The 23,803-nt window shown below is 41.3% G+C and overlaps 4 protein-coding genes across 4 annotated transcripts; 2 read left to right on the forward strand and 2 right to left on the reverse strand.

Moving 5' to 3' along the window:
- Window positions 1-8,991: 8,991 nt before the first annotated feature.
- LOC141714491 (uncharacterized) lies at window positions 8,992-9,465 on the reverse strand. Its single transcript, XM_074518008.1, has one exon. It carries the CDS (start codon window positions 9,463-9,465, stop codon window positions 8,992-8,994), a length of 474 nt encoding a protein of 157 aa, XP_074374109.1.
- Window positions 9,466-11,156: 1,691 nt separating this feature from the next.
- Window positions 11,157-12,443, forward strand: LOC141714492 (uncharacterized). Its single transcript, XM_074518009.1, has 2 exons — window positions 11,157-11,524; window positions 11,645-12,443. Exons 1-2 carry the CDS (start codon window positions 11,157-11,159, stop codon window positions 12,441-12,443), a joined length of 1,167 nt encoding a protein of 388 aa, XP_074374110.1.
- Window positions 12,444-13,661: 1,218 nt separating this feature from the next.
- On the forward strand, window positions 13,662-14,882 carry LOC141714493 (uncharacterized). The gene is made up of 3 exons (XM_074518010.1): window positions 13,662-13,805; window positions 14,044-14,124; window positions 14,292-14,882. Exons 1-3 carry the CDS (start codon window positions 13,662-13,664, stop codon window positions 14,880-14,882), a joined length of 816 nt encoding a protein of 271 aa, XP_074374111.1.
- A 7,453-nt stretch (window positions 14,883-22,335) lies between these two features.
- On the reverse strand, window positions 22,336-23,580 carry LOC141714494 (uncharacterized). Its single transcript, XM_074518011.1, has one exon. It carries the CDS (start codon window positions 23,578-23,580, stop codon window positions 22,336-22,338), a length of 1,245 nt encoding a protein of 414 aa, XP_074374112.1.
- Window positions 23,581-23,803: the final 223 nt, after the last annotated feature.

The following is a 23,803-nucleotide window of genomic DNA, read 5'->3' on the forward strand; positions in this document are numbered from 1 at the left end:
TTTTAAAAGGTGGAATTAAGGATATAATCTCAATAACTTGAGATGAACCCTAGGGGAATGTATAAGGGTTGGCCTTTCACCCTTAATAGGGACAATATGAGTTTTGACAGTACAAATTGGAAGGACTAAGGTAACAACAACCTTCAAAGATCAGGGGAGAAAGTTTTCAGAAGTACATAGACAATGGTTCTAGTATTAGTAAATGGTATTTTGATATGACCTGTATCTAGGGAATACAGGAGGAACGATTTAAGGATAACCTTAGATGTTTTATAAGGAGGAAGGTAATATTCGAAGTTCTGAAGAATAGAAATTTTGATAAAGGAAATATGACGTAATTATAATAATTCTAGGTGGGCACGTATGAACCATAAGAAAATATAGATTGACCCAATGAGGGTCGAGATTGGTGAAAACAAGTAGGACCCAAGATAAGAGACGTCCTAAGTATGATCGAGAGTCAGTCGTGACAATGTTAACCTCTAAAAGACCGAGGCAATAACTTATGGAAAAATGGTGATATATATATTTTTTTTCTCACCAAAGCTTAAGGAAGAGTATTTTCACACAAGCAGTGATTTGAAATGAGGTAAAAATTTATTTGGAGGTGGTTAAAATGACACTGATTGTAAGGAAATTTTACTATCAGGAAAGACCGAAGAGGTGGCCGACACTTTAAGTGTAAGAGGACAATTATAGGCGCTTGTGCCAGAGGAATACAGTGATGATGGTTAAAGCCATGAAGATTATATTGTGGTTTGGAAGATTGACATTCCTTCTGATGGTTGTGTGATACTTAACCATAATAGTAGTTTGGTAAAAAAAATTGAATTCAGGTTAATCGCCGTGAGCGGGCTATCTATCTTAGAAGGTCCTATCTTGAGAATAAGCAGGACCATGTTTCAAAAAGGACTAAATAAACCTTTGAGTTAAGTCTTTTATTGAAGGCATATGAATAAGAATGGTATTAACCTGCTATCGTTGCTTTCATTGAAACTCTTCTGCAATTTTATCTGCTTCATGTCATATGTACGTCAAGTTCAGGAGTGTTCTTCATGAATCATGAAAGGTCATCATGTTACCTCCTTAGAAGAATTCGATACGATATGTACGGACTTCGTATGGTTAGCTATTAAGACTTCATGGAAAATGAATGACTACAGTAGGTCAGTGGTGGACCATAGTAATGCAACAATGATTCTGCAAGTAATGAGCTGATTACAGTCGTGAGAGTTGTATTGGAATGGATGTTGAGATTGAGTACCCCTAATGGGGTCGTGTTGATATATAAGTTATCATTGATAGACTACCTAGTGGAGTATTTATATATTATATATTTATTCCCTCTTATGAATAGAGAGTCGTATTACTATACGAGGAAGGTTGCGGTGCAAGCATAGAATTCTAGTAACGATGATGTCTAGAATGAGATCCCAGATTCGATTTTCGATGTCGAGGGAGTTTCAAAGGTGATTGTGTATGAGCTCGAGCAAGAGCATGGATCCATGGAATGATGGACGGAATAGTAAATATTCTGGCACGTGAAATGCGATGCTATAATACTTGATGTTGATATATATACACATATGTTTTGTTCTCCTATGATAAACCTCTATAGTTCAGAGGTAGATTCCAAGCCAGATATTTTGTGGCAGTATATTTTTTTATGTATACAATTCTCTTCAATTCGTTCTTTTCTCTCATTTTCATTTTGTATAAGCTGAGAAGAACAACCCTTCCAGAAGGGGAGGTATTGTCGAATGACTATCTATCTATGTGATAGAAGCCTAGTAGGATACCACATGTTGTTTAATTGCTTGTCAAGTACTAAAGGCTAGCCACCTTCTGTACTAACTATGCAATAGAACAAGTGTTCATGATCATAGTGATCTCTCAATATATTCTTTTACTTCAATACGAAGGACCAAGCTTTCGAAGATGGAGGTAGCTTGAGATGAAGTGGTACCAAGTACGGTGGTATTCTGATTCTAACGCGTTCGTGATACTAAGGTTGACATGGTTATTAAAAGGTTATAGAACGCTAACGAGCAAAAGTATAACCAGTATAATATTAGGAACGGAAGATAGTAGCGATTACGAACTGGAAAAGAATGGGTATTGAGAAACAAAAGCTATAATGCTAGAAGCTATGATGAGATTTTGTGCAATAGACTTGAAAGAATTTGGAATGATCGCTTAACGCAGATTGAGTTTTCTTACGATAATAGATCGTATGTCAGTATCGAGATATCGCCTTATGAGATCCTTGAGGGAAGACAATGTCGATCTCCCTTATGTTAGGATGAAGTTGTAGAACGCAAGATCCTCGGACCCGTAGTAGTCCAAAGGACCAAGGATATAATAGATCTAATCAGAGGACGGCTGGTAGTAGCCCAAGATGGACATAAGAAGTATGCTGATTTGACAACGAAAGGACAGAGTATGAAGTAGGGGACCTATTGTTGTTAAAGGTATTCCCTTGGAAAGCCTTGGAAATGATGGATGAGGTTCGGAAAGAAAGGAAAGCTAAGCCCACGAATTGTTGGACCCTTGGATATATTAAGACGTATTGGGAAGTTAGCATATGAGCTAGCCCTACCCCCGAACATGTAGCAAGTTCATAACGTGTTCCACATATCAATGTTAATGAAGTGTAATTTGGATGCCAGACAAATAGGGGCATATGAGCGCATAGACATGCAACCAGACGTAACCTATATGGAGCAACCAGGAAGGGTTATAGATTGAAAAGGAACAAGTGGTTAGGAGAAGGGTTATCAAACTAGTCAGAGTTTGATGGTAGAACCACAATGTGGGAAAATTTACTTGAGAGTTAGAAAGTGCAATGCTAAGAGAGTATCCATATTCATTTTCTATCTGATTCCGGGACGGAATCCTTTTAAGGAGGGGAGACTGTAATAACCCCAAAAATTTTGGACTTTTTGTAACCCTTATGAATAGTGATTTTACTGATTATGCTGATTAAGGAAATTTTTCATGCCACACTATGTAGGAATTCTTTTATTGATATTCTGAGATCTTATTAGTACTCCATAACGTATATGAGTGTATGTAAAGATCGTCAGAATCCAAATTCGAACACTTTGATTTTTCCCGAAAATCCACCAGATACCGAAATAATTGAGTATAAGGTAACATGATTAAAAGCATTTAAATTCAAGGATTATAAGCAAGGATCATTAAAGGACTATAAAATATTAAGAGAGGGTTAAGGAAGCCCAAGTAATAAGATCCCGGATATGATCCCTCAAACGATCAACGAGAACGAGAGTTAAGCGAATCGTAAAACAAATAAACGTCCAAGGGGAAAGCACATGAAAGTAACATGAGAAGGAAGCTTCTAAGATAAGCTAAAACATGTGGTTAGAAGCAAGGTGACATCATCACACCACAAGAATGAGATATGTGGCAAAGTAGTGATGCAAGCAATGACATAAGCAAGTGAAAACAAGATATTTAACCAATAATTAACCACAACCATGCATTATTTGCACAAATATCAAGGAAAGACAAGCAAGCAAAAGCTCTCCCCCATTTCTTTCTTCTTCCATTCGGCCTTTTCAAGAAATGAAGAAATAGATTTTCAAAACTCAAGTTCTAGGCCATGGAAAATTACAAGGTTTGTTTCCTTGGATCCTATATTTTCATAACTTAGTTATACCATGAGTTTAAGATCAAGATTCCATGGTTTTCTTAGCTAATCCACTCATCAAAGATAATGATGAATAGTAGTGAATAGTAACTTAATTTGATTTTCTTGATTTTCATGAAAGCTTAAGGTTGATTAAGCATAGATCAAGGTTCCTAGAGGCTTGTTAGTGACTACCCACTCTCCAAGGAAGGTATAAACTCTTGAACCCTTAGTTTAAAGTTTGGTTTGTTTGGATGATAATAGTGCTTAGATGAATGGGTTTAGTTTGATGTTGATGGATATTGGATTGTTGTTGAATTGGTGATGATTTGGTGTAGTTTAAACTTTGGAAATCGTTAGGTTATAGCCGTCGTAGTGCCCGATTTTCTATAAACTGTTTTGTGATTAACTGTTGGACCCGAAAACCCACTTCTATAAACTAATCACTTCCATTCTTAGATAGGTTATGTTTCAAGCTTCGTTTTGATATGTGGTTTGCTTGAATCCGATGTACGGTTTAGGAGAAACGACCGTTTTAAGTAACGGCGTTTCGCGAACGAACCTTTACCCCTCGCCTTACTTTGAAACCTTGGTTAAGGCCTTAAATGACTAATTGGACTATGAAACAATTATGTAAAGTGTATTAGGCAGTTGGTAGGGTACTCGCGAAAGATTTGCCTTAAAATTCTTAATGGTTAATTTATTAAAAATGGTGAAGCCGAGGGTACTCGAACGACTTATGTGATTCGTTAAGCGTAGAAGTGACCATAAGCGAACGTTAGGGTTCAATTGGTTAAAGTCTAGTTTCTTAAGCGACCGGGTTTTAATTCCGACTTATGTTATTGTTCATAGGTTATCGGACCCACTCTAAGCTTAAGTCTATCCGGGAACACTCAGGCAAGTTTTCTACCCGTTATATTGTTGTTGTGATGTAAATATATTGATGCATTATCTTGAGATAAGTGCATGACTGTTATTAGCAAATCTTGCGATATATTGGAGCATGTTGATATGGTATATATATGCATGTTGTGAAATATTAATATTTTATTATCAATTCAAATGCTTATAAACTGCATAATACCTATGCTAGAGATAAGCAGTAGTTGCGTATACTCTTAGTATAGGGGACCCGAAGGTGAACATTTTCTAAACCGGGAGTCGATGTTTCCGAGTATAATATATATATATATATATATATATAGATATAGTTTTCAAAACTATTAATCGAATAAGGTTTATTCGATAACTTTATTTTATTTAATGAATATTATTTTGAATATTCATTCGAGGACTTATGACTCCGCTTATTTTATTTAATGAATATTATTTTGGATATTCATTCGAGGACTTATGACTCCGCTTATTTTATTTAATGAATATTATTTTGATTATTCATTCGAGAACTTATGACTCCGCTTATTTTATTAAATAATATTCTTTATTTTATTAAAGAATAATGTTTCGATAATCAAACTTATTTTCGATTATTCAAATAAAAAATTGTACTTTCATATAAGTATATCTTTGGTTATTTATTATTCATTTCAAGTATGAGTTTTAAAACTTCTACTTCAATTATTTTTTTAGAAAAGGTTACTTATTGGTATCTTTGCCTGATCAGCAAGATATCAGGTTTATGCCAAAATTCTTTTCTTTCCAAATTCATTGGATATTACAACTCTGTTCATACTTTATATGACAGAGGTTTTCAGGAAATGTACGAGAGATATATATGGATGTATATATCAGGACTTAATGAAGTATCTCGTAACTTCATTTCTTTTGAATGATATTTTAAATATTGAATCTATTCAAATCTTATCTTGTAGTCTCATCTATGTGATGAACCTTCGAAAACTGATTATACCTTGAACGGTGGTAGTTCAAGTAGTATTCCGAAAAGATATAAGTATATTGGAGTATCTTGTAACTTTATCTTTTCAACTTATATCTAGTTAATGATTATCTTATACATGACAAAGATTTTCAGAAAAACGTTGAGACAAGGTTAGATATATGACATCACCTTGTAACGATATTTTTATACAGTTATAAACTGGAACTCTGTGTATGTTATACATGGCAGAGGATTCCAAAGATCTTGAAAAGTATATATACATATATACTAAATATTTTGCGACTTGGTCGCATTAAGAGATCAAACTTGGTTCATATCTGCTTGACCAAGACTTTCATGAGTACTATGAGAATGTTCATATATTGTAAATTATTATACATATTATTTCCGTGGGCTTGTTGCTCACCCTTGCTTTCTTCTTTCATCACACAACAACAGATAGACAAGATGAGCATGATCAATCTCCCAATTCGTGAGCGGATAGGAAACGTTCCGTAGTTTCCTATAGGCATTGATGTCGTTGTAGCAGAGGTAGGAACTACCAATAGGCTAGGCTTTCAACTTTTGGTGTACCAGACTTATGTATATTTATGAATTATAATATTGGCAAATAATATGTAAATTTATTCAGAAACCCTTTTTAAGGTGAAATGGTTTTTAATTGTGGAATAAAATGACTTGTGTTATTTTGGTATTCATCTCTGAGACTATAACTTATGGTGTGTGTGTGTATATTATGGGGTCACAGTACGCAGTAATTGGTTGACTGTTAAGATTAAGTATGGATAAGGGAAATGGAACCGTGACAACCCAAATCCCTGACCCCGGATTTGGGGGTGTTACAGCAGACCCACTCACAAAGCTACTTTATGAAAGTCACTTTAATCGTCATAAAGACAAGATGGGTATTAGATACCAGAGTGATTGGCTTTAGTACAAGTGGGAGATTGAAAGGAATATGTCCTAAGTCCAATCATGTATTAGGATTTATGAGTAACTTTTATCTGTTTTGGTTTCATTGATATTAATAAAAAACTTGTTTTGTTTTTATTACGGGCTTTATCTATTTAAGTGTTTAAATAAGATATACCATAGTTTAGAGTAAAGCTTTTTATGGATTATGATGAGATCATAATAGTGAGACCTAAAAGATGATAACTCTAAACTTAAATAGTTCCTGGTCGTAGGATTACTAACTGGTAATTAATAATCCGCAGAGATCGGTACATACTATGCTTGCTTCATTATGAAGGATGTCTGTTCTCATAGACATTTGTGTGGTGACACTATAGCTAGTATGTAGGTGCTTATTATAGAATAAGTTCACTGAACATGACTCGCCCAGCTGAACAACTGATGGAGTTCACTCACGTGTCAGCAGTTGTTCACATAGTGATAGTTGTACAAGTATCCTTAGACTTGAGGTCATCATAGTCATCTTGTGTACACTGAACTATCCTTTGGTTTAGTTCTTAGTCTCCAGGGACAATTATTAGGGCTCTACTGGGTATAGGAATTTGTACACGAAGATAGTGTATGATCAATAAATGATCTACCCCTTCCAGTGAAGGAAGCGAATGTCCAAGGCTAATCCACTTATGCTAGTTCAGGAATCTCTGGCCAGAGTGAATAAAATTAGAAAGGAGTTTCTAATTTGCATAGAACTAAGCATAGTAAATGGTAAGCAAGTGATTAAATTAGATAGGCTTGACACGAGATCCATGCCTTGTATTTAATCGGGACATTGTAGGGTAGAAGGAGTTTATTGTACGGTAACTATTCACTGAATAGGTTCTTGGTATTCTAAGCAGTGAATTCATATTATCCGGATAGTCGCGATATATTGAGAAGTATCCCTCACGATGTAGAATAAATGTGATTAATTAATTAATCATATTTAATAAATTAGAGAATTTATATAAATAATGATAAAATAGTTTTATTATTATTTATTTCTACTACCGGCTTAATATTGAACCTACAGGGTCAGACCATAAAAAGAGAATGATTTAATGGTGGAGGAATTAATTAATAATGGCTAATAATTATTTATTTGTGAAATAAATAATTAATTGGCAAATTTAATAATTGATTAAATGAGATTTAATTGATTATAAATTAATTTAGAAAAGTTCTTAATATTATTAATTAAGGATTTAATTTTTGGAAATTAAATCAAGAGAGAGAATTATTTCTAAAGTATTTAGAAAAAGGATTAATAATTAAAAGGTGTTTTAATTATTAATGAGAATAATAAATGGGATAATAATAATAATATTTATGGGAAAATTTCAGCTGAAAATTTTGCCTATAAATATACTATTATAAACCCTATTTTTATTCTAACCCCAAAATTTTATAAAACCTAATTCTCTCCACCTCCTCCTCCTCCTTAACGTCATTTTCTTGGTGGATACCGGTGGAGTGCTTCACGTTTGAGGAGCAGCTGCTAAGGATCTCCGATCGTTGCTTTTGGATCGCATATTAAAGGTTAGTAATCGATCCCTAAGTTTTTACCATGATTTATATGCTTTTATTTAGATTTTATATGTGTAAAAGTGTTTTACCATGCCTCCGCTGCGATTAAAATATAACAGATCCCACTGTCCCTCTTCAATCTATTCCTCCAACAGACCAGTCTCAAGGCGCGCCTTGATTTATTTTAGCTTAAATTTCAAATACTTCTGAGGAGCCAGCCCTCTTTTGATGCTGTGCAAAGTTGTATGACTTATTTTTCTGTTACTCTTTTACTCTTGCATGTATGACTCGTCGTTAATTTTATCTTTTCTTGTACTCATAAAAATCTGTTTAAGGCACTTTGATTTTTCCCTTGGCTATTATATGTTTCCATGGAGTATGTTACTATAGGGCGCGCCCTTTGACATATTTTCGAGTGTAATTTCTTTTTATGTGATCTTAAAGCTGTCATTGTGTCATTTAGATCTATCGTCTCTTTCTTCGTAGTGTTTAGATATAAGGGCGCGCCATATGGCAAATAATATGTACTTTTTCTTACCAGTAGTACCTTTGTAATATTTTAATTTACTTATTAGTCCAAAGGCGCGCCTTAATTTGGGGAGCTTTTGCCTTAGCTTATTTTGCTGGCCATGTGCATTTATTTCTTTCATCATTGTCTACTATGTCTATCTTGATTATGAAGCAGAAGTTATCAGATAGGGCGCGCCTCAACATAGGGCGCGCCTTTGATGTTTTTCAAATGAGAATTTTCATGTCAAGCAAATATAGTAATTTGAAGTAACTTTTCTCTTTTATTGATAATGCGCTCTAGTGTGTAAATTACACCAGTCCCATGGCTACTATGCTCTATGGGGAAATTAATTGAAAATATTTTCTTCCTTCTGCTAGTTCCAAGGTTCGCAGTCATATGTACTACCCTCCTAGGCTAGGAGGAATTTATTTGCTACTAGCCTATTATATAAGAATCAAAATAAGAAAATAAGGGGGACACAGCCACACCCTACTGATAATACATCCGCAAATGTTCTGCATTCCATGATCGAGGAATAAGTTTACCATCCAGATCTTCTAAGCGATAAGTCCCTTTCCAGAGTATAGCTTTAACTTTGTACGGTCCTTCCCAATTAGCTCCAAGCACCCCGTGCTGAGCTATCTTAGTGTTAGGCATAACCTTTCGCAACACGAGATCTCCAACCTTGAACGGTACAGATTTTACCTTTTTATTGAAATACCTTGCGACCCTCTGCTGATATGCAGTGAGCTTCAATTGAGCGTTCGCCCGGGCTTCATCTAACAGATCCAAGTGGAGCCTCTGGTTAACTTCCGCATCTTCCTCGATGAACGCATCTCTCCGTAGAGATCCTGCTCCTACCTCCACGGGAACCATGGCCTCATACCCATAGGTCAGTAGAAAAGGGGTTTCACCTGTGGTCGACCTAGGTGTCGTGTTGTAAGACCAAAGGACCATGGGCATTTCTTCTGGCCAATCCCCTTTTTTCTCTTCTAATTTTGCCTTCAAGGTATGTTTTATGATTTTGTTTATGGCTTCTGTCTGACCATTACTCCGTCAACAAATTGGCGCTAGAAGGAGGGGCTAATTAAGATCTACATCTGGGAGGAAGGATGTCTCAATATCATGATGGAAGTTTGTATGATGGAAGTTCTGAAGAAGATTCTGATCATGGCTATGAATATGAACCCTACGTTCCGCCAATGACTGATCGTCCCACACCGGACGTTGGAGGACAGCAACCTGTGCTCATCAGCAACGACGACTTGTTGGAACAACTGTATCGCATGGGCGATGCTTTGAATGGTTTCGATTCAAGGTTGAGCACTGTGGAACGATGCAAGGCCAGGAGGGGTCTTCGCCACAAACGAGCGGCTCATGCACCTGGAAAAGCACCCATGACGGATAGGGATGTCTCAGCCGGCCATGGCCGCACTGAAGGAGGGCGTGTGCCGATAACCCCGCGACGCCTGGACTATTCAAATGACACATCCCCAATCATCGAGCTAGTGGAAGAAGATGCTGATGGATGGGAAATTCTGCGGACAGACACCCGGGGAGCCACCCATCCGCACCGCTCTGGACCTAGTCTCGAGGAACGCCGACAGGCGGAGTCGATGCCGGAGAATCAGCAACGAGGCTTCGCAGCTTTGAAAGATCGCTTGGGGATTCGCTTGGGTGATGATGATTTGAGAATGGTGTTACTTGAATGGCAGAAAGAAGCTGATCGTGGTGATATGACGCCCCATGATACAACACGTGTGCCCCTGAATTCCAAGGAACATCGGGAGCGGTACCGCGATCCAACGCGTGTGCCCCTGAATTCCCTGGAAAATCAGGAGCGGCACCGCGATCCAACGCGTGTGCCCCTGAATTTCCAGGAAAATCGGGAGCGGCACCGCGATCATGAGAGAGCTCCTCCCCGCAGATCGCTGGATCGATATGGGCATGGATATGGAAACGATCATTGGAGAAGGCCTCAATGGAGAGGAAGAGGTGGAGGCCGAGGTAGATATTTAGAGGGATACTGTCGTGGCAATTACCGCGGTCACCTTGATTCCCGCTAGAATAACCAAGCAGATGGCTATGATTATGCGGAACATGATGATCACAGAAATATAGAAAACTATGATCACGGTACGGCTAGGGGCCGCGGCCAAGGTGGAGAAGAGAATCAAGGGAGAAACCAAAAACGAAATCCTGAAATAATTATAATACCCGAAGACGCCCAGAATACGAACCAGCAGCAAGCCCCTCCCGGGGGGAATCGAGTGGAGATACCTCCATTGCAACCCCAAGGTCCGCAGCCTCAAATACAGACCATTCCAGGCGTGGGAACTTTCAATGTGGGAAATCTAAAAAGGCTACTTAACCATCTTGAAGGTTGGGTGACGGCTACAACTCAAATCCCTTCCCCATTCTCGGTGGCGGTAAGAGAGGCACAATTGCCAGCCGGGTATCGCAACACCACTAGCGATCTCCGTTTCCACAGAAACTCAGATCCGGTAGAATTCCTGGGTCGTTTTAATATAGAGATTGACGTATATTAAGTCCCGGACCTGGCTCGATGCCGCCTTTTGGCGGCGACCTTTAGAGAAAGCACCCACCAGTAGTTTCAAAAGCTCGGGCCAAGAGTGATCACCTCATGGGATCAAATGAAAACTCTGTTCTTGACCAAGTTCCAAGCCGCGGTGAGATACGCGCCCTCTGTCACAACTCTTGCCAATGTTAGGCAAAGAGAAAATGAAAGCTTGATATCGTACTTCAAGAGGTTCAACGCTGAGTCTACTAGCGTGAGGGGGGCATCATACGAAGCTCTGAAAAGCTTCTTGATCACAGGATTAAGGGTTGGCTCGGACTTTTGGAAGCATTTGCAAGGGAAAGACCCGGCTACTCTGGTAGACGTCTTCGCTTTGGCAGAATCTTTTAAAGCTATAGAAAAATCCCTGGCAGAGATACAACTGACTACACAATCAAGTCAGAGAAGCAAAGGAAGGAAGAGGAATAGGTCACCAAGCCCGAGGTACTGAAGAGATAGTCGGAACTCGAACCGGGTGAATACAGCAAGCACAAGGAGGGGATGGAGTCCTCCCTCAAACTATGACTACAGGACAAGCCGGTACACACCTTTGGTCGCATCTAGCGATCATATCTATGAAGTAAACAAGAATAAAGGGCTATTTAGAAAACCCGAAGCTTTATCGTCATGGCAAAGCAAAGACAAGAAAAAATATTGCGAATACCATGAATCATCTGGACATAACACGCATGAGTGCCGACATTTAAAGGATGAAATCGAAGCGCTTATCAAGGAAGGACACCTCGGAGAATGGGTAGTCAAGGAAGTAAGGAAGCACAAGGATGACAGAACAAGGGAAGAGGAAAGACGAGCCCCGCGCGGGACAAACAATGATACCCTGGAGGAAAATAAATTTGTCAGGGATGGCAGTATCCGAACAATCTACGAGGGAGATCCCGGAATGGAATGCAGCAACCGAGCCTTGGCAAAATATGCTAGGGAAGCCCGGTTCAGGCCTCTCACAGATATTCATAGGGAGGAAACTCGGCCACCCAAGGTGTTTAAGGGTGAGTCCATGGATATCACCTTCAGAGAAGCAGATGCCCGATGGGTACATCATCCCCACAATAATGCGCTAGTTATTTCCATCCAAATCAGAACAAAGAATGTCCATAGAGCCTTCGTGGATAATGGAAGCTCAGCAAACATCATCTATTATAATACCTTCAAAAAGATGGGACTACCTGATCAGGATATGTCGGGGGAAGACTCGTGGGTCTATGGTTTTTCAGGTGCAGGAGTTAGAGTCATGGGGTCGATTCGGCTACCATGTACATTGGGGGAAAGCCCATTGTCGGTAACAAAGATGCTAGAATTTAAGGTCTTGAATCAGGAATCGTCCCACAACGTGTTATTGGGATGACCTTTTCTGCGGGAGATGAGAGTCATCACTTCAATCCATCACCTGACTATCAAATTTCCAACGCCAAATGGGGTGGGGAGTATAAAGGGTTCCCAGTATTACTCTCGGGAGTGCTACAGGCAAGCTATGAAAGGCTTTAGAAAAGACTCTCATGCCAAAGATACTCCGGAAGTAGATCGGAATTGAGATGTTGGAAGAAGAGGAGGCGATGGATACCATAGTCCAAACAGATTTTCATGGGGAATGTTTAGAAGGGAGATTTGATGTCTTGCAAAGCCTCGAACAGGGTGATGCCCTTCCCCCTGCAGGAGCACCCTTGCCCGCAAAACCTACTGAAGAAGTTGATGCCTCTACTACGCAAGGCGCACCTCCTAAAGGGGATGCATCCTCTCTACAAGACAAGGAGATCTATGATTCGCCTGACTTGGATCCCCGGATACCAATACCAATGGAAAAGATGGGGCCAGCAGAAGATACGATTGAAATCCCTGTTGATGAAAAAGACCCGAGTAAGGTTCTGAGAATAGGGTCCCAGTTGGCACCAAAGTTAAAGGAAGGTCTTTCAATATTTCTGTTGGTGAACCTTGATGTATTTGCATGGAGCCATTCTGATATGGTGGGAATTGATCCAGAAATAATGTGCCACCGATTGAATATCGACTCCAAGCATAAGGTGGTTCGATAAAAACGAATGGCCGTAAGCGGAGAGAGAGCTATAGCCCTGGCAGAGGAAGTAGAGAGGCTCCTAGATGTCGGACTAATTCGAGAATCTTTCTACCCAGAATGGCTAGCAAACCCGTTGTTGGTAAAAAAGCCCAACGGAAAATGGAGAACGTGCGTGGACTTCATCGACCTGAATAAAGCATGCCCGAAAGATAGTTTTCCCCTACCAAGAATTGATCAGTTGGTCAACGCTACGGCAGGACATGCTCTGCTCAACTTCATGGATGCATACTCCGGGTATAACCAGATCCTTATGTATGAGCCTGACCAGGAGCACACCTCTTTCATCACTGATAGAGGGCTCTACTGCTATATCGGAATGCCATTTGGTCTGATCAAGGCCGGTGCCACTTATCAAAGGTTGGTAAACAAAATGTTCAAGATGCAGATTGGGAAGGCTATGGAAGTGTATGTGGATGACATGCTCGTGAAAAAAGAGCAGAAGATCACATCGCCGACTTAACTGAAATTTTCCATATTCTGAGAAAATATAGGATGAAACTAAACCCGCAGAAGTGCGTGTTCGGCGTGGAGTCGGGGAAATTCTTGGGGTTCATGGTCAACCACCGGGGGACTGAGGCTAACCCGGCGAAAATAAAAGCTCTGCTAGACATGAAATATCCCACCAGCGTAAAACAGGTACAGAGTCTGACAGGAAGGATCGCGACCCTAAATCGATTTATGTCGAAGTCGTCGGATAGGTGCAAAGAATTCTTCAAAGCAATCAAAGGGAGAGGGAAGGATTTTCTGTGGACTCCTGACTGTGAAGAAGCTTTTCTGAAAATCAAAGAATAATTGGGAATCCTCCGATGTTGGCCAAGCCAGAAGATGGAGAAACTTTGATTCTGTACTTGGCGGTGTCTGAATATTCCGTCAGTTCCATATTGGTAAAGGAAGAAGCAAGCCACCGGTGGCCTGTATACTATGTAAGCAAAAGGTTGTTGGACGCGGAAACCAGGTATACCAACATGGAAAAACTAGTATACGCTCTTATTCTTGCGGCACGAAAGCTAAGACCGTATTTTCAGGCTCACCGAATAGAAGTTCGCACCGCTTATCCTCTTCGGCATATTCTACATAAACCCGAATCGTCAGGGAGAATGTTGAAATAGGTCATGGAGCTAGAGAAGTTACGATTTGGAATATTGTCCTCGTACGGCAATCAAAGGACAAGCATTGGCCGATTTCGTACTTGAGTTCGATGAAGAAGTTGATGATAAGGCCATAGTGCTGGCAGGACCAACCTCGCAAGAGAGTCATCAGGATGAAAAGAAGCAGGAACTCCCCCACCCTTGGTGGATATTACATGTGGACCGGGCCGTAAACAACAACGGGCCAGATGCCGGGATTGTCTTTTTCACTCCGGAGGGGCACCGCTTGATGAGTGCTATCCATTTCAAGTTTTATGCTACCAACAATGATGCTGAGTATGAAGCCTTAATCAATGGTCTGAAATTAGCTCTGGAGGTAGGGGCCGTGAATTTGATAGTTCGGAGTGATTCCGAATTAGTTGTGAACCAGGTCAATGGAGGATTCCAAGCCCGGGGACCGCGGACGGAGCTATATATGAGATGTGCAAAACACCTATTGGAAAAAATTTCAAATGCCAGACTAGAAAGTGTTCCGCGAGAAGAAAATAGTAATGCGGATGCTTTGGCCAAGATGGGTTCACAAATGGACAGCGTTCAACTTGGACAAATCCCTTTGGGAATCTAGGAAATTCCAAGTATTCCGGAGGTGGAAGGGCTTCAAATGCAAGAAATCCCACAAGAAAACTGGATGACTCCCATCCATAACTATATTCAGGAAGGAGTTATACTAGAGGACAAACTACAGGCTCGACGCCTTCGATACCAGGCCGCAAAGTACGTCGAATATGACGGGGTACTATACAAGAGGGGATTTAACCAGCCACTGTTACGTTGTGTGGACATGGAAGAAGGAAATTATATTCTTAGAGAGGTGCACGAAGGGATTTGCGGCAATCACTCGGGGGGTGGTTCTTTAGCATTAAAAGTGCTCAGACAAGGATACTACTGGCCGACTATGAGGGAAGATGCTTTCAATTTTGTTCGGGCTTGTGATCCTTGCCAGCGGTTCGCCAACTATTCCAACACCCCGACATCCACCATTACCTCATTGACAAGCCCCTGGCCTTTTGCCATGTGAGGAATTGATCTCATTGGAGAGTTACCCAAAGCAAAGGGGGGTGTGAAATACGCCGTGGTGGCTGTGGACTACTTCACCAAATGGGCAGAGGCTATGCCACTAGCCACGATCACGGCAAAGAAGATAAGAGATTTTGTGTTCAATTCCATAGTATGCAGGTTCGGCATCCCCTACAAACTCATCTCAGACAATGGGAAACAATTTGATAGTAAAGAGTTAAGGAAGCTTTGTGAGGACTTAAAGATTAAAAAAGACTTCGCCGCGGTTTATCATCCGCAGAGTAATGGTCAGACAGAAGCCATAAACAAAATCATAAAATATACCTTGAAGGCAAAATTAGAAGAGAAAAAAGGGGATTGGCCAGAAGAAATGCCCATGGTCCTTTGGTCTTACAACACGACACCTAGGTTGACCACAGGTGAAACCCCTTTTCTGCTGACCTATGGGTATGAGGCCATGGTTCCCGTGGAGGTAGGAGCAGGATCTCTATGGAGAGATGCGTTCATCGAGGAAGATGCGGAAGTTAACCAGAGGCTCCACTTGGATCTGTTAGATGAAGCCCGGGCGAACGCTCAATTGAAGCTCTATGCGTATCACCAGAGAGTCGCAAGGTATTTCAATAAAAAGGTAAAATCCGTACCGTTCAAGGTTGGAGATCTCGTGTTGCGAAAGGTTATGCCTAACACTAAGATAGCTCAGCACGGGGTGCTTGGAGCTAATTGGGAAGGACCGTACAAAGTTAAAGCTATACTCTGGAAATGGACTTATCGCTTAGAAGATCTGGATGGTAAACTTATTCCTCAAGCATGGAATGCAGAACATTTGCGGAAGTATTATCAGTAGGGTGTGGCTGTGTCCCCCTTATTTTCTTATTTTGATTCTTATGTAATAGGCTAGTAGCAAATAAATTCCTCCTTGCCTAGGGGGTAGTACATATGACTGCGAACCTTGGAACTAGCAGAAGGAAGAAAAAATTTTCAAATAATTTCCCCATAGAGCATAGTAGCCATGGGACTGGTGTAATTTACACACTAGAGCGCATTATCAATAAAAGAGAAAAGTTACTTCAAATTACTATATTTGCTTGACATGAAAATTCTCATTTGAAAAACATCAAAGGCGCGCCGTATGTTGAGGCGCGCCCTATCTGATAACTTTTGCTTCATAATCAAGATAGACATAGTAGACAATGATGAAAGGAATAAATGCACATGGCCAGCAAAATAAGCTAAGGTAAAAGCTCCCCAAAATTAAGGCGCGCCTTTGGACTACTAAGTAAATTAAAATATTGCAAAGGTACTACTGGTAAGAAAAAGTACATATTATTTGCCATATGGCGCGCCCTTATATCTAAACACTACGAAGAAAGAGACGATAGATCTAAATGACACAATGACAACTTTGAGATCACATAAAAAGAAATTACACTCGAAAATATGTCAAAGGGCGCGCCCTATAGTAACATAGTCCATGGAAACATATAATAGCCAAGGGAAAAATCAAAGTGCCTTAAACAGATTTTTATGAGTACAAGAAAAGATAAAATTAACGATGATTCATACATGCAAGAGTAAAAGAGTAACAGAAAAATAAGTCATACAACTTTGCACTGCATCAAAAGAGGGTTGGCTCCTCAGAAGTATTTGAAATTTAAGCTAAAATAAATCAAGGCGCGCCTTGAGACTGGTCTGTTGGAGGAATAGATTGAAGAGGGATAGTGGGATCAACTTCAGGCGCGTCCTTGGAGACTTCCTCTGGTGGCGCGCCCTCACCTTCTTCCTCCTCCAACCCAAGTTTTATCCTCCTCGCCTTGATTTTAGCAGCATGCTCTTTCTTAAACTCCACCATCTCAGAAACAGTCTCTTCCCCAAACTTCTCAAAGGAATAATCAGGATCATTGGCCACAAAACCAACTCTGTAGAAGTGAAAACCATTGGCAAATGCCTCATCAGATATTTCCCTCTTCTCATCAGGCCAGCCTAGTTTCTGCTGCTCCTCCAGATACTCAATCCTCAAGTTGGCTGCACCAAGCTCAGTATGGAGAGATATAGCCTTTTTGTTGGCAATCTCTAGCTGAGAAGTGAGATTGGCCACCTCGTCCTTGAGGAAGAAAATTTCAGAATCCTTGGCCTTGATGTCCTTAGCATGCAAAAAGTCCTCGTCTTTGAGGATATTCCTCAAAATTTTGTTGTCACCATGCAGCCTCTCCAGGCGCGCCCCCTCTTCCAGTAGCTTGTCCACCACTCGAGTGGAATGGATGAACAATTGGCAAGATGCCTTTATTGAAGCATGAGCGGCATCTCCCAAATCCATGGCTTGCCACTGCTCCACTTCTTCATCCGAAACATGAAGGGAACCCATGGGGCCAAGAGCATTCAAGGCAGAAGAAGAGCCAGAAGGCGCGCCCTCTGCTCTATGCCTCTTAGGCGCGCCCTGTTTCTCTGTAAGATCAATTGTGCGCCTTTTTGGAGCAGGTGTTGTTTGAGGAATGTGAGCAGAAGTTGGGATGGATGTCTGTGCTGCAGGAGCATCTTTCTTTGACTTAGGCCTAGGCTTATCACCAGGACGCGCCCCAAAAGATTTAGGGATTCTAGGAGGGGCCATTTCTGCACAAAACATGGAACACATTAGTTAAGCATGACAGTTAAGTATGTTGAACAGGGCAATAAATGAAAGCAATGGATAAAGGCAATATTGATAAACATGTATAAAATGCTACGCCTACACTAAAAGGGCGCGCCCTGAAAGGTGGAGAGATTAAATAAACAAAAACTTATATCCAGTGTGATAATTAAAAAGCTGACAGAAGAAAAGTAGGATGCGCCAATAGTAGAAGGGCGCGCCGTTAGATTCTACGATTAATGAACCTGAAGGATCTTGGCCTTGTAAGGAGCCATCCTCTGTCTCTTCTTCTTCTTCTTCAGCTTCTTCTTCACTGTCTAAATCAACAACGCGAGAAACAGGAGCACCCTTCCTAAATTTTACATATTTACACTTTATTCCTACTTGATCAGAAATGATTCCTACTCGCATCAAGTTGGTCCGGGTGACTAAGGTTTTTAAGTTCCACCTGTCAGCAGCCACTCTAAGGAGGGCTTCAGCTCATTTTTTGGGCTCGCCCTTAAGAGGTTTGGCCACTTGTCTGTCTGAAAAAGTATAACGATGAGAAAAGAAAGAAAAAACATAGATATAACGCAATGAAAGAAACAAAAGGGCGCGCCCTTAATTGGTGACTTATTAAATCTTATCCTTATTCTGGGAACGTCGTACAGATAAAAGTAGTTTTCCTTCCAACCTTTTTCATGGCTAAGCTTGCCTTAGGAAAAACCCTTCTTGTTGTGCTGCTTGTCCACCACCAAATAGTAGTACCCATGGTCAGATTTTCTTAGATTGAAAAAATAAGCAACTTCTGCCATTGACGGTTGAGGAAAACCCAAGTCCATGTAGAGGATGAATAGAGCCAGGATAAATTTATAGCTGTTGGGAGAAAGTTGGAGTGGAGCCACGTCGTACAGTTCTATCACTTCCCTAAGGTAGGGATGTAAGGGCGCGCCTATACCCAAAGATACCAGCTTGGGGCTGGTCACCATTCTGGGAATTTTAAAGTTTCTCCCATAATTGAAGATATGGGGCCGCATCATGCTTAAAGGGCGCGTCCATATGCCCTCTATGTCATAAAATTCCATGAGCCATCCCAGTTGCTCATCTGAACAAGCTGAGGACAGGTCCACGCAGAAAAGCTTCCCGTGCTCCTTCCTGAAATGTTTCTTCACAGCTTCATTGCATGGCTCGAATTCGTCCCAATCAAAGTCTAATTCACTATCAGAAACTTCCCAGTGTTGGAAGGGAATTGGAGAAGGCTCAGGAGAGGTAGAAAATTGGAAGGAGTCCTCATCAAAGAAATTTTCTTCATCACGTAGAGGTGACACACTTACTTCAGGCGCGCCCTCGGGGACGAGAGAAGTAGGCACGCCTTCTGTTTGTTGAGGAGATGGGCTTGGGGATACAGCTTTGTAGGATACTTTGGAAGGTCCTGCACCTAAGTTGACACCCCTCTCAACGCCTCTATATATGTCGGCATTTAAATTCTCATACCAATCGTCATCGTCTAGTTCTGTACTAATAGGGGCTTGAGACCTCTCTTTTTGGACTAGTTTCTGTTTCCCGTGTCTACGAGATAAAGGAATGTTGTCCATGGACAAGCTGTCTGAAAAATCTGCCATTAAGAAACCCTTTTTAGAATCTTGAAGAAGGCACGCCACCCGGTTCAGGAATGCGGGAGTGTGGTGAGCATCTGGAGGCTGGGGGTCGAAGTAAGCGTTTGGGGGAGAGTAGATCCCCAAATTGGTAAGGAAATCCTTGAAAGGGTGAAAAGGAGAGGACGCGCCCTCGTCTTCCAGCTGTCAAGAAAACCAAAAGAAATTTTGAGGGCGCGCCCCATACGAAAGAATGAGATACAAAAGTGTAAAGGAAATGGGATAGATAGGTGGGGGGTGTAAGAGAAGAGTACTTTCTATGATCTATGTCAACTCCCTTCTAAGATAAGCCTTCTAACAAGGGGCGCGCCATCAAGAAAATCTTAGCCTATTAATAAGAGTCTTTTTTATTACAACAGGCACGCCCTATTCTGGTCATGAACAGATTATAAGCCAAAGATAGGGCACGTCCTAAGTTGCTGGTGGATTCTAAAAGCATAGATGGTTATGTACAAATTGTCAGTAACGATTGAAATTCTCAAAAAAACAAAATTTAAAAGTTAGACCCATTGATTTTGGATCTAAAGCAATAAAATTTGAAATTACGCATATACATACACATATACATACACATATACATACACCATTTTATGTACATTATCATGAACAGAAATAGGAACATGACATGCAGAGTGATTTACTTAATGAAATTCAGAAATACGAGAAGCTAGTTATACCATTTCGAATGGGGAAGAAGTTGGCTGTAAAAGATTTGGAGAATGGTAACAGAGAAGACTGGTTCCGAGTGAAACAATGTCGTTGGTTTTTGGAACCTTTGGGAGGAGAGAGAAAGTAAGAAAAAGGGGGAGAGTAAAAGTAAAAGAAAAATGACTGATTGAGACTAGTATTTATAGTAAAAGGGTGACAACTGTCAAAACGGTCACATCAATTATGAATCCTTAAATACTGAGGAGGACTGCTTCTAAATCGTTTAAACTTCTAGGACGCGCCCTATTCAAGGCGCGCCTTATTATATAATCATTGAAACTTTAAAAAGAATAATTGTAAGATCCGCCCTGACTAGGGCGCACCCTATAATAAAAATATATATATTGGAAGATTTGTTTATACGAATTTCGATAAAGATGAAGAGAAATTCCAATCCCATTTTAAATAGCTTATGGAATTTGGGGGGGTAGTTGTTATGCCCAAAATTTGGTATAAACAATATTCAGATTAAGATTAATAAAATGAGCAGAATCAAAGGAGAAGCGCCTGAAATCTTGGAAAAAGGATAAGATTGACTTTCCATAAATAGAAGGCGCGCACAAAGATTGCGCCCCATTGACTGAGTAGCTGATTAACGATTGTGATTATCATGTATTAAAGGCGTGCCCTCAAACATGATAGAGGAGGCGCGCCCAATTATCAAAAAAGAGGAGAGAAATTTCTTAGTTGAAACCTGTTCTGTGGTGAGCCTTAGGGCGCGCCTTGGGCAAGGAAGACTCCTTGGACGGATTGTTTGGACATGATTGCTTTGACAGACCTACACTTTGGCCTGGACAGAATTGGAGTGAGCCCTAACGATGAATAATTTAGGGCGCGCCCTATGATGTAGAATGATATAGGAAGAGACCAAAGGCTGATGACACAGGGTGGCGCCAACATACAGGAATATAAGGGCGCGCCCTTAACTTCTACTTGATATATAAATGCAACTTCGATATGCTGCTTGGATGGATTCTTTGGAAGATTCAAAGAAGATGGAGAATGTTATTACTAACCCATTTGATGCAGGTACTCTATTGAAGAACTCCTTCCTGTAGCACATCTACAGGAAAGGCGGTATCCGTGGTCAGAGACCTCCAGGGGTATGCCTGGACTGAAGACCTCCTCCTGTAGTCAATGGGTGTCCTCATTGGGGATGTGAAGTGAAACCTGGTGTGTGCTTTGCGAGCTCTGTCTCTGTAGTCAACGGGTGTCCTCGTTGGGAGACTTTGGAGTATCCTGTACTTTGCACCCAAAAGCTTGGGATCACTTGTCCTGCAATATGGTAGGGGCTCCATATCGGGGGACAAGAATGCGTCCAACATTTGGGGTGAATCACGGCTATACCTACGTCCGCGGACAAGAGAAACAGCTTGTAGCGGAGGCTTATCCTTGGCCAGGGAGATGCCTTATTCGTGAAGTCTCGAAGCCGCGGACGAGCCTTGGGCGTTTGTGGTTGGGCCTCATCGTCGGACATTCCTAAAGCTAGTAGAAGACGGTTTCCAGTAGGTTTCCTACTGGGCCTCGGGATAAGAAATCTAAGCCCATTAGGTTCTTGTTCCCCAAGAACTACGTGGGCTTCATCCCCTATAAATAGGGGTACGTAGGCAAATTGTAAGGGGTCAAAAGCGAGAGCATAAAGGAGCCACCACTAACCCTAAGCAATCTCAGCCCCCAATAATCATCACCACCAAACACTGTTCATCTTTTCCGACGAATACTGTTCGTCGGATTCATCGGTTACTGTTCACGTTTCCGACGAAGAACTGCCATCACAGATCTTGTTTCCGGCTACTAACCTCAAGTTTTGTTGTTCCCAAATTCCTCCATCAACATAATCTTTAAGTCCTCACAAAGCTTCCTTAACTCTTTACTATCAAATTGCTTCCCATTTTCTGAGATGAGTTTGTAGGGGATGCCGAACTTGCATACTATGGAATTGAACACAAAATCTCTTATCTTCTTTGCCATGATCATGGATAGTGGCATAGCCTCTGCCCATTTGGTGAAGTAGTCCACAGCCACCACGGCGTATTTCACACCCCCTTTCCTTTGGGTAACTCTCCAATGAGATCAATTCCCCACATGACAAAAGGCCAGGGGCTTGTCAATGAGGTAATGTTGGATGTCGGGGTGTTGGAATAGTTGGCGAACCGCTGGCAAGGATCACAAGCCCGAACAAAATTGAAAGCATCTTCCCTCATAGTCGGCCAGTAGTATCCTTGCCTGAGCACTTTTAATGCTAAAGAACCACCCCCCGAGTGATTTCCGCAAATCCCTTCGTGCACCTCTCTGAGAATATAATTTCCTTCTTCCATGTCCACACAACGTAATAGTGGCTGGTTAAATCCCCTCTTGTATAGTACCCCGTCATATTCGACATACTTTGCGGCCTGGTACCGAAGGCGTCGAGCCTGTAGTTTGTCCTCTGGTACAGCTCCTGTCTGAATATAGTTATGGATGGGAGTCATCCAGTTTTCTTGTGGGATTTCTTGCATTTGAAGCACTTCCACCTCCGGAATACTTGGAATTTCCTGGATTCCCAAAGGGATTTGTCCAAGTTGAACGTTGTCCATTTGTGAACCCATCTTGGCCAAAGCATCCGCATTACTATTTTCTTCTCGCGGAACACTTTCTAGTCTGGCATTTGAAAATTTTTCCAGTAGGCATTTTGCACATCTCATATATAGCTCCGTCCGCGGTCCCCGGGCTTGGAATCCTCCATTGACCTGGTTCACAACTAATTCGGAATCACTCCGAACTATCAAATTCACGGCCCCTACCTCCAGAGCTAATTTCAGACCGTTGATCAAGGTTTCATACTCAAAATCATTGTTGGTAGCATAAAACTTGAAATGGATAGCACTCATCAAGCGGTGCCCCTCCGGAGTGATCAAGACAATCCCGACACCTGACCCGTTGTTGTTTACGGCCCCGTCCACATGTAATGTCCACCAAGGGTGGGGGAGTTCCTGCTTCTTTTCATCCTGATGACTCTCTTGCGAGGTTGGTCCTGCCAGCACTATGGCCTTATCATCAACTTCTTCATCGAACTCAAGTACGAAATCGGCCAATGTTTGTCCTTTGATTGCCGTGCGAGGACAATATTCCAAATCGAACTGCCCTAGCTCCACGGCCCATTTTAACATTCTCCCTGACGATTCGGGTTTATGTAGAATATGCCGAAGCGGATAAGCGGTGCGAACTTCTATTCGGTGAGCCTGAAAACACGGTCTTAGCTTTCGTGCCGCAAGAATAAGAGCGTATACTAGTTTTTCCATGTTGGTATACCTGGTTTCCGCGTCCAACAACCTTTTGCTTACATAGTATACAGGCCACTGGTGGCTTGCTTCTTCTTTTACCAATACGGCACCGGTGGCTTGATTAGCCCCTCCTTCTAGCGCCAATTTGTTGACGGAGGAATTTGGGAACAACAAAACTTGAGGTTAGTAGCCGGAAACAAGATCTGTGATGGCAGTTCTTCGTCGGAAATGTGAACAGTAA

This window comes from Apium graveolens, chromosome 3 (genome assembly GCF_009905375.1).
Source record: "Apium graveolens cultivar Ventura chromosome 3, ASM990537v1, whole genome shotgun sequence".
Classification (NCBI taxonomy): Eukaryota; Viridiplantae; Streptophyta; class Magnoliopsida; order Apiales; family Apiaceae; genus Apium; species Apium graveolens.